Raw genomic sequence first — 10,705 nt, 5'->3', positions numbered from 1 at the left:
GAGGCATCACATCCAAACGTGCGGGATGCGACCAACGAGGGGTTGGCGCCAGTCAACCGGAGCCTAGCACCGCTATAAAAAAACGTATACTAATGATCGATTTGTCTACAATAAATGTATATACACTGGTTGGAAAGGCAATCTAGTAGTATATCTCTTAGTGGCATATCTAACAAATAATGTTCATATACTCTAAATTAATTGTGTGGTGTAGTATAAATGTTACATACAAGTGCTTAATTATGCCAAGTTTTCTTCACAAGAAACAAACACACGGTTGAGGGGAGTGACGCGTGGGGCCGTGGCATGGCACAGCTGTTAGCTGGACCGCTGATCCGTTACAACTGTTAGTGGGACCGGCATCTCCTCACTTCTTTACAGTATTAATGAGGAAATTTAAAAAATAACTTGAGAATACGGATTTCCAGGAAGGGGACAACAAGCCACGCTCTCGCCACAGTCCGCGCTATAAATACGCGCGGGCGGCCCACGAAGCCCGCGGGCGCGTAAGACGCGAAGAAAAAGTAAAGCACAAAAAAACGCGCAGCGGTGGGAGAGCCAGAGCCATGGAGACGGGCGGCGACGAGATGATGATGACCTCGGGCGCCACGGGCCGGATCGTGCCCGTCTTCCGCTCCGTGCTGTCCCGCCGCGCGCTGCTCCGCCTGGCCGTCGCGCTCCACTCGCTCTTCCTCTGGCTGCTGCTCCTCGTCGGCCGCCGCCGCCGCCCCGACGCCGCGAGCCCGGCGGTGGAGCCCGGCCGGCTCGGGAGGGCCAGGAGCCGGCGCAGGGCCGCGGAGGAGGAGGACGTGCGCCGCCGCCGGGCGCTCGCGGAGGAGGTGCCCATGGCGGAGGAGGAGGACGGGGACGGGAGGACGTGCGGCACCTTCGTCGTCGCCGGGGCCAGGCGGAACGCGCTCTTCTGCCGCGTCTGGGCGCCGGCGGCCGGCGCCGAGATGAGGTGAGCCCGTCCGCCCGTCCCCGTGGCGTGTGCGATCGAATTGCCTTCCGTGGACCCTGGGGGGTTTCGGTCGCCGTGGAAATTGGTGGTTTCCTTTTGTTCCTTTGTGTGGATTTCGCTTTCGTGGTTCGTGATTTTTTACTCCTCACTTTTTTGCTGTATATATATATATATATATCATATGGGCGGAGCGGTGGGAGAACGGTAGTTCGTGGACTTGACCTCACCCAGAAGGGATTTGCTCTTTCGTCCGAATCAGTCAATATTACAACGATTTTTTTCCTAAAGAATAAAACAAGGATTTTCTTCGGGTCTTTGATCCCTTGGAAGCTTTGTTTATTTGCGAATTCTGCGTGGTGGATAGTTCTCTTGCGCCTTTGGCACTCTTCTCTGACCCCAACGGGCGGTAATTTCAGTTAAAGCTGCATTTTTCTGCTCCTGTTTAGGCGATTCCAGTGTAGTAATGGCAAGGCGCGATGAGCATTTAGATCATGCATACTAGCTGCGGTTTTGATCACGCAATTAGAGTGCTTTACTGGATACCTGGACCTAGTGTTCTTCAGAAGACTTTGTGGCTGCTGCTCTACTCATAAAGAGACGTGCCGTGCGATGCACGTTGAGTACATAAAAAAAATGTCAGATCTCCATTGATCTTTGCATTCATGGTCATTACCCCTGTCAATGATGATGCATGGAGTTTGTCCTCATCGCAGAGCTGCTGTTTTAGGTTGTCATATTTCTTGTACGCGCCTATCGATCGGAACCTCAACTAGTTGACTACATTAACGATAGCTCTGTGCATTTTTTTTTCTGTGATAGTGTAAAGCAACTTTGAAATACAGCAAAGGAGGAACAAGTAAAGTGGAATGGATTAGGAGAATATAAGCTGATGCTTATCTCCAACTTCTGTTCCATTCTTATATCTCAATGAAAAACCTTAACGTAATGTCTCCATGTGACACAGGAAAACTTAGCTATCAAGAAAGGGGGAGATGATTTTTTCTTAATTCTTTAATGCGCCCACTTTGTGCAACCGAAGTGTTGATTATTCTTGACATGACCCAGTTGTAGTTGCATGAGCTGACCGTCAACTCTGTTTTCAATATGAATGGCATAATAGTCAAACAAACCCAGCAAACAAATGTTGAAAAAGGAGATAACTAGGTAATCCGCCACCCCTAATTATGCTGACTGGTTTTATGGCTTTACATGTGTGAACACCTTTTGAGAAGAGTGTGGTTCTCTGTTTCAGTCTCTTTCATTAGAAATGGGAAGTTTGAAGCATCAAACTTAGCACCTCTTTCACCTGCAGTGACACAATTTTGTATTGACTATCTTCCTCTTTTGCTTTAGGGGCGTTCTGCTCATCGTACATGGGCTCAATGAGCATAGGTAAGGAAATCCTGTCGAGTCATTCCCCTCCAGTCCTCCATGCTGCAGCATGGTGGTGTATCTATATTTTTCATATATCCTCCTTGTATTGAAGGCATTACTAAGAGTATCTTGATCTTGTGTTTCAGTGGGAGGTATTTGCATTTTGCCGAGCAGCTAACGTCATGTGGCTTTGGAGTATATGCAATGGATTGGATAGGTAAGGAAACCTACTTCTGGTTTTCTGAACATGTGTTATTCTGCTATATTAAAGGAAATGTTACACATGGTTGGGTTGGTGGAAGATCAGTGCTATATTTAGAAACAAATTCAATGAATGATCAATTTCGAGGCATGTTGCTCGATCTTACATAATTGTTCCTCAGAGCAAAATGTAAACTAACTGTTAGTTCTTAATTGCTATGGAAAAAACAGACTAGGAAACTGAATAAATTACTAGTAGTAGCTTTTCTTTATAACACATTATAAGGTAAAATATAAGCAATGGTGCTAAGGTTGTCATGTTGTGCCCCCATAGTTGCGGATTCTTTCCTTGGAATTCATTCCTATGTGTCAATCAGTCCTTCGAGAAAATTATTCGTGGTTTTGAATCTCTTTGTTCCTGTGAGGTGTGAACATGCCTACTGAATTTTGCACTCGTTTTAACATCATCAGGCTAACTTGAGCTTATGCATAATAGGTCATGGTGGCAGTGATGGTCTGCACGGTTATGTTCCTTCACTTGATTATGTTATAGAAGACATGGTAAGTCTCTGTCTGTGCACCTACTTCTACATTCTTCTGTTCAAGGTTTTTTGATAGAAGGGACAGAGCTATTCTGTTCCCGATGGCTGATGTGATATGTAATGCTATATTATCATCTCTGAACAGGAAGTACTCCTTGATAAAATTATGCTGGAGAATCCAGATGTTCCTTGTTTTCTACTCGGTCACTCAACTGGTGGAGCTGTTGTTTTAAAGGTATGGCTTGTCGAATTAAATCGCTTTTTGTCATCGGTATTTAGGCCAGATCTAGACACTGACCCTACTCCTCTGGGCCTGTGAACAATGGATACCCTGCCGGCGGAGAATGGTGCAAAGCATTAACAAAATAGCCTGGTTGAAATGGTTTGGCTAACGATGCTCATTTAACAACGCTTAACTTTCTTGTTTCATGCATGCTCATCACTAGCTGTCATTTTGCAGGCGTCGCTGTACGCTCACATCAGAACCAGACTGGAAGGGATCATCCTGACTTCACCAGCTGTGCGTGTAAAACCAGCGCATCCGATTGTTGGGGTAATATAACTATTCTGGTTTCCTAGTACTCCGTATTATTTTGTGGGCATTTGGGATGACTAAGATAAAAAATGATTGCATGAAAGCATTTGACCGGATTTGATACTTCTCGTTTCTGATATTATTTCGGAAGTCTGCTTTTGGATTCCAACGTCAAATTTAAAACTTCAAAATGTGGAACATATCGGTACCTGCATGCCAAGATGTGTTTCGTCACTGAGACTTATCTGAATCAACGCAGGCCGTGGCACCGATATTCTCTCTGATAGCACCCAAGTTCCAATTCAAGGGAGCAAACAAGCGGGGCATTCCGGTGTCTCGCGACCCCGCCGCGCTGCTGGCGAAGTACTCTGACCCACTGGTCTACACCGGGCCGATCAGGGTCCGGACGGGCCATGAGATCCTGCGCATATCCTCCTACCTGCTGCACAACCTGAAGAAGGTGACTGTCCCGTTCATGGTCCTGCATGGCACCGCGGACCGGGTGACGGACCCGCTGGCCTCGCAGGAGCTCTACACGGAGGCCGCGTCGAGGCACAAGGACCTGAGGCTGTACGAGGGGTTCCTCCACGACCTGCTCTTCGAGCCCGAGCGCGACGAGATCGCCGCCGACATCATCGGGTGGATGGACCGGACGCTCGGTCTGCAGGCTGTATGAGTGGTAGTTGTTGTCTGAATATGGGGAGGAGATGGGCATCATGTGTAGGCCGCTCAGATCGCGGCAATGGGATTGCAGTCATGGGCTTCATGGCATGGCATGGCAAGGCATGCATGATGGCTTTGATCTGATTCTTGCCGGTGTTTTCTGAAAGTGGTCTGCAGATTGTCTGTGATATTCTTCCCCATCTTACGATGCTGCCGATTGCAGACCAATGAATTGGGAAGCCGGTGGCTTGTGCTTTGTATGAATGCTGCAATATATATCTATAATAACAAAAGGGGTGGGGAAAAAAATAAGGGTAATGCTATTCAGCGGACGTTCGCTAGGGGGGTGGACATTTGCGAGCGTTTTTCACGGCGTCTTATGTTATGGGAACATGGCAATTCCTTCAAGCGAACACCGCAAAATTCACATCGAAATCCCGTTGTTTGCAGAATCTGTGTGTTTCTGAAGAAATTGTCCATGTGTGTTTGAACAACTTGTCATAGAAAAAACCGTTTGCAAATGTCATACTCACCATTGAACTTCGCTGGCTACTGCGGTCTAAAGAATAACGCGTACTGCTTGCTGGCTTGGAAAACCTTTCTCGATCATGTGAAGTTTGTGCTCCAATTATTGGTACTCCTATAAATATGCCCGCCTTCAAACCTGTAAAATGAAAGCAAGCAGCTGCACGTACCCTGGCGGTTAGCTGTCCCGGACCGACATGTGCCAACTGCCAAGTGGTTGGGAGGGACCGTTTCGTTGGGAGTTTCGAGTCAACAATGGCGAGCGGTAGGTTATTATTTATTGATTGGACATGTTCGTGCGATCATATGAAACCTAGGTGCAGATAAGTGAGATAACATACTCCTCCTCCCGTGGATAGATTTTCTGGCAGGTGGCAGAGCAACGTGTGTCGTTAGCGGCCAAGTGGTAGCTGGGGACGGTTGACAGTTTTCAGTAAGGTCAGCAATGGTGAATGGTAGCTGGGTAGGTGGTGCAAAGTCATGTGCGCGACAACGTTCTCTCTTCACCGGAAAGTAACGTTCAAGTTTCAGCTTTGACAACCTTTTTTTTCCATGGAAAGAAAGAAACTTTGACAAGTTTTTATTAAACGGTTCGCTAATAGTCAAATCAGAACCGTAACACTTGCAACTGGTTTTTGTCCACATTTTTTTTGCGGGGATTCATCCAGTTTTCCTCGTTTACTTGAACATTGTTCTTCGCTCCGGCAACCGGTGGTGGGGAGGGGGATCCCGGTGCCTCCGCTCCGGTTAATGGTTTGGGTTCGGGGTTTTTTAGTCCTTACAGGTGTGGTGGTCGGGCGGATGGCGATGCTTCTTCTTTGAATTTGTTTTTCTGGGCTGCGATCCTCCTGAGTTCGGCATGTAGTCGACGGAGATACGGGGTAGATTCCCGCCGTCTCCTTGGGGCTGTGAGGTTAGGGTTTGTCGTTGTCTGGCGAGATTTGGTGTCAGGTACTTCAGAGCTATTCAATGGTTCAATGGCGACGACTGCGGTTCTAGGGCGCTGGTCCTTAAGAGCACGTGCACGAAGACTTCCCGGCTATTATCGACAAGGTCAAGCCGACTTTGATAGAGGAGCGGCGGCGGTGGCGCGTCGACGGCTCGTTCTAGCTGCGATAGTGATCGTTCGGCGGTCTCAGAATCTCGATGCAATTTTTATTATGTTTGAGATACTTTGTACTTTCGGTGAATTTTGATAATACATCTGAATCATTTTTTCCGAAAGAAAGCTCTGTTCTTTTTACTAAAGAAAAAGGCGGAGCTCCCTCGATAAAATTTATTCTGCTTGCTTTTCTTATGGTAGAACTTCACTCTAGTCAATGAACTTTAAAAAGTAGATGGAGGCATTGCGCCACTTGTCTGCTATTAGAGGTTTGAAAGTAATCCTTGTCAGGGGTATCTCTTAACTAGTGATTACCTTCGCCGCGTAGAAAAAAAAGGTCCTCGTAGTGTCGGGGGTTGGGTGCGACATATGCCAAAGGATGGCTTATGGTGGGGGCGAGTAGAATGTCGCTGGTGCCTGGAAACGGGATAAGGCGAAGACATGCACGCCGGCGAATCTTACCCAGCTTCGGGGCTCTCCGTGGAGATAATACCCGTACTGCTGCTCTGCGGGGTCTCCGCATGATCACTGTGGCAAAGGGTGTACATGGTTGCTCCTTGAGCTGTTTCCTGGAGGTAGGAGAAGGCTAGGCTAGCTCCCTCCTTCCTATCTCATCTGGTCTAGTGCTAATGGATTCGAACCCTTTGCATGGGTGCCCTGGGGGGGTTTATATAGGCCTACCCCCCAGGGGTACAATGGTAATCCGGCTGGGCGCGGGCCCAGCCGTCAGTTTCTCCGGCCTCCGTCTTCTCCGCCGACTGCTGGGCCCGCCAATTGGCGGGCCCCGCCGACTGGTCCGGTACGGCGCCAACAGGCCGTGTTCACCGCTGGCGGGTCTTGTCGGCTGCTGATTACTGTAGCCGTGCTTCTAATGACGCGGGCTTGGTCATGGGGTCGTGGCGACAGCCCCGCCGCCTGGCGGGCGATCACTATTGCCACTCCTCGTCACATCTGGTTAATGGCGCGTGGGCCCCGGGGGAGGGGCTGGCCGACTCCTGGGGGCCGACTGGTGGCGCTCTCGCCGTCTTCTGGACTCCCGCTAACTGGTGGAACCCGCCGCCCCAGAGTCGTACAGACAAGCCGTCGTGGGCGCAGGATTCTGCCCACTGGTGCTGATGTCAGGGCCTGGCATGGCAACAGTGCCGCGCCGGACGAAGATCTCTGCGGGTACGGCGTACTGTGGCCATGCCTGCCCTTGGAAAGGGGTGGGAGTGGGCTTTACTGTAGCCACTCCCCGCCCCGTCCCTCTTGATGAGGGCGTGGGGTTTGTTGGAGTCGCAGGCCGGCTCCCATGGCCGGCTTCTCTGGAGGTCGCTAGTTAGGAGTCGGCTCATCCTGAAGCCATCTCCGGGACTTGGCCATGAGTGGGCAGTCGGTTGCCTTGCCACCGGGTCCATCGGGGCGCAGCCTGCCCTGATGTCTCGGGTTAGCCTACCCGTGGCCCATTACTCCGACAGTAGTCCCCGAAGCTGATGAGGCACCGCGGACGATCGGCCGAGGAGCCTCAGCAGTTTCTCTTTCCGGGTGCCCGAGACATGGATCTTGCTTGACTTCTGCCGGGCCGACTAGGAGTCGGACTCGCTCAACTCTGATTTGAACAATATTTCGAACGCCGCGGCGGGATTTAAGTGGCGTGATGGCTAAGCTTCCCGGTCGCCTCCCGTTCCGGGCCTGTCACGCGGCGACACGCGGCCGGGCCAGTCTGCCTGCCCACACGCGTGACGGGACAGGCCCGCAGGCGGGGCCCGCCATTACCGCGCCTCGGCGCATGACCGGATCCGCTGCGGCCCGAGAGGACGGTTGGGATTCCCATAAAGTTACTGCGCGCAGTAACTTTGGCGTGGAAACGTGGGGGTCGTGGGGTCATGGGCGCAGTAAATCCCATGACCGCCCCCTCGGCTTCGCAGCCCATGAGGCTATAAGTAGGGGGAGGAGGGGGGCGCGGCAGAGCACGCGCGCCCCTCCTCCACGCTACTCCTTGCTCTTCTTCTTATTCTTCCTCGCACCGCCGCGCGCCCAAGCTTTGCCAAATGCCGCGGCGATCCGCTCACGATGAGCTCTTCCTCCGCCACCGCGCCTCCCTCGGTGCATTCCGGCACCTGGGACGGCTCAGAGGTCCATGACAACCACATCGAGTTCCTCCGCAAGACTCGTCGGCTTCCCGGCAAGGATTACGTGCGGGTATGCCTTGCGCCGAGGGGGGAGATCTCTCCAGCGCCGGAGGAGGGAGAGCGGGTTATCTTCCGCTCGCACTGCCTGCGCGGCCTGGGGCTGCCGGCAAGCAGCTTCTTCCACTCCTTTCTGGAGTTCTACGGCCTCCAACCGCATCACCTCACGCCCAACACGGTGGTGCTGCTGTCCGCCTTCGTTGCCCTGTGCGAAGGCTTCCTCGGAGTCCTCCCCACCATCGAGCTCTGGGGGAGTTCTTCTACTCCAAGCTCGGCACCTAGGCCGCAGGCGTGCCGGCTCAGTGCGGCGCGTTCATCGCCGTGCGGAGGTCGGGGGCCGACAACCCCTTCCCCACCATCAAGCTGATAAAGTCGATGAAGATGTGGCAGCGATCGTACTTCTACGTGAAGAGCGTCTTCGCGAAGGGCAATTGGGTCAATCTGCCGGCTTTCGAAGCCGGCCCGCCGGCTGGGAGGCTGCCCAACCGGTCGTATCAGGCCAAGTCGCCGACGCTTGCGGGAGCCGGCGTCGTCACGACTCCGAGTGCTGACGCAGTCGGAGGGCTTGACTGGTCCAGATCTGCTGGCCGCCTTCGTGGCGCGCCGAGTTCTCCCGCTCCAAGGTCGCCCCCACATGATATGCCAAATGAGCGGGCACCATGACCCGAGTCGGATGTGCACCAAGGACATGCCTCACGAGGAGGTGGCCTACATGGTGAACTACCTCTCAGACAGCAAGCTCCTGGAGGATTGGCGGTTCGGCAAGGAGCCGTACTCTCGCGCCACGCCCCCCCCCCGCCCGTAGTGAGTTGCCTTTTTCCTTCTTTCTTTGAATTGTCTTCTTTCTTGCCGAGTTTGTCTTGTTCGACCTGACCAGTCGGCTTTGGTCAGAATCCCCTCCTCCATCCATCAGCCGGCACCGCGGGGCCAGCCCGCGAGTTCCTCGCCGACCGGGCAGAGAGCGACGTCGACGACCCCGATCTGGGGCCGGCAGCTTTGGAAGACGACGCCGAGGGAGGAGGCGGCCCACGGTTCGGGGCCAGTCTAGAGGACTGGCCTGATGATGATGAGGAGGTCGCCCCCCGCCACCGGCCAGGAGTCGGCCATCCCGGCGCGGGCTCTCCTGCCGCGCTGGGTGCTCCAGGCGGCGGGAAGAAGCGCAGGGCCGTGCCGACCTTGTTCGGCAGTCGGCGAAGAAGCCCAAGAGTTTGGCTGCGGCAACCAAGCAGGACGAGGCGGCCGCGAAGGCCATCCGCTTCCGCAAGGAAGTAAAGAAGCCGCCACTGGTCTCCGTGTGAGTATTCCATCTTAACGCCTTTATTCCTTCTTTGTGGCTTTTGTCTGAGTCTTTACTTGCTTCCCTTGCTTCAGGGCTCCCCTCACTCTTGAGAGGGTCGTCGCCACCTCCGTCATGGGGTCGCCGGAGACGTCCGCCACCACTCGGCGGATTGACCCCGCCGCCGACCTCCGAGAGGCGGCGAAGCGGAACGCGTGGGAGAAGCGCGATGAGGAAGAGGCCGCCCGCCTGGAGAAGGTGGAGGCCGAGAAGGCGGAGGCCTCCGCCGAGAAGAAGCTGGCGGAGGTCGAAGATGCTGTCGCGGCGAGGCGGCAGGCTGAGGAGGCCGCGCACCGCCAATCGACGGTGTTCGTCACCCCGTTGAACTCTGCGCCGCCGCCTCCGGAGTTCACGGGGCAGACTGGGGAAGCCGGCGGCGAGAACCCCATCATGGAGAGGGAAGGCGGCGACACCTCCATGCCGGACGTGATTGTTCCGCCGCCGCCTCCGCCGCCGTCTGGGAGTGCGCAAGGCAAACAGCCGGCGGACCCGCCGGTGCCGCTGACTGAAGACGAGGCCGTGGCGAGGCTACTCCTTCAAGTCGGCTCACCAACGCCCCGCCGTCTTGAGAAGGCAACTTCGGCGCCACGCCCCTTGGAGACCGGCACCGCCAGCTCGGCGATCCCAGACGCTGAAGCGACGAGCGCCGCGCCCATTGGGTGGGTGCGAGGAGGCGGCACGGGCCTGCTGAACCACGCGCTTCTGGACGTCCAGACAAAGCTGCAAGCTGAGGGCGACGCCATCCAGAACTGCACTAAGGCGTACCTGGTGTCGCGGGCAGCCGTCCGGGTATGCTTTCTCCTTTGTCCTTGTTTTCTTGTTCCTCTCTATGGGGGCGCGCCAGCGCACCCACTGGGTGTAGTCCCCGAGTTTTGGGCCGGCTGCTGAGCAGGCGGCCCGGAACTCCAATTGGTGAGTTCCGGATACTAACTTTTGTCTGAAATACTTGTCGCAGGACTATCACAACCTCCATGTCACCGCCTTCAACCGCAATGTTGAAGAGTTGGGCAAGCGGACCGCCAACTTGTCGGAGAGCCGGAGTGAGTCTTTTTTCTTCTTTGCGGGGGCGCGCTGGCGCACCCGCGGGCTGTAGTCCCCGATATTCGGGCCGACTACTGAGCAATCGGGCCGGATCTCCCCGGCGACCTTCTTTGTTGATGACTTAATGCCTTCTTTCTTCTTTCTCTTCAAAGGCCAACGCCACTCTTCAACAGCAGCTGAGCGAAGCCAACTCCGCGTTGCACGCCAAGGGGGAGGAGTGCAGCAGGCTCGCCGCAGAGCGCGATCTGTTGGCTGCA

General features: G+C 54.2%; 1 protein-coding gene across 1 annotated transcript; it reads left to right on the top strand.

The window, feature by feature from the left end:
- The first annotated feature begins 501 nt into the window (after positions 1–501).
- On the top strand, positions 502–4,588 carry LOC119267455 (monoacylglycerol lipase-like). Its single transcript, XM_037548839.1, has 7 exons — positions 502–961; positions 2,315–2,353; positions 2,482–2,552; positions 3,033–3,097; positions 3,224–3,313; positions 3,539–3,631; positions 3,873–4,588. Exons 1-7 carry the CDS (start codon positions 567–569, stop codon positions 4,287–4,289), a joined length of 1,170 nt encoding a protein of 389 aa, XP_037404736.1. The 5' UTR covers positions 502–566; the 3' UTR covers positions 4,290–4,588.
- Positions 4,589–10,705: the final 6,117 nt, after the last annotated feature.

Source organism: Triticum dicoccoides, chromosome 3A (assembly GCF_002162155.2).
Source record: "Triticum dicoccoides isolate Atlit2015 ecotype Zavitan chromosome 3A, WEW_v2.0, whole genome shotgun sequence".
Taxonomy (NCBI): Eukaryota; Viridiplantae; Streptophyta; class Magnoliopsida; order Poales; family Poaceae; genus Triticum; species Triticum dicoccoides.
The sequence above is the reverse complement of the archived record's forward strand: the minus strand, read 5'-3'. Positions and strand labels throughout refer to the sequence as shown.

Coding starts and splice junctions, on each gene's coding strand:
- LOC119267455 (XM_037548839.1), top strand. CDS start 567: ATGGAGACGGGCGGCGACGAGATGATGATGACCTCGGGCGCCACGGGC. Junction 3,314..3,538: donor GTGGAGCTGTTGTTTTAAAG/GTATGGCTTGTC, acceptor GTCATTTTGCAG/GCGTCGCTGTACGCTCACAT. Junction 3,632..3,872: donor CAGCGCATCCGATTGTTGGG/GTAATATAACTA, acceptor GAATCAACGCAG/GCCGTGGCACCGATATTCTC.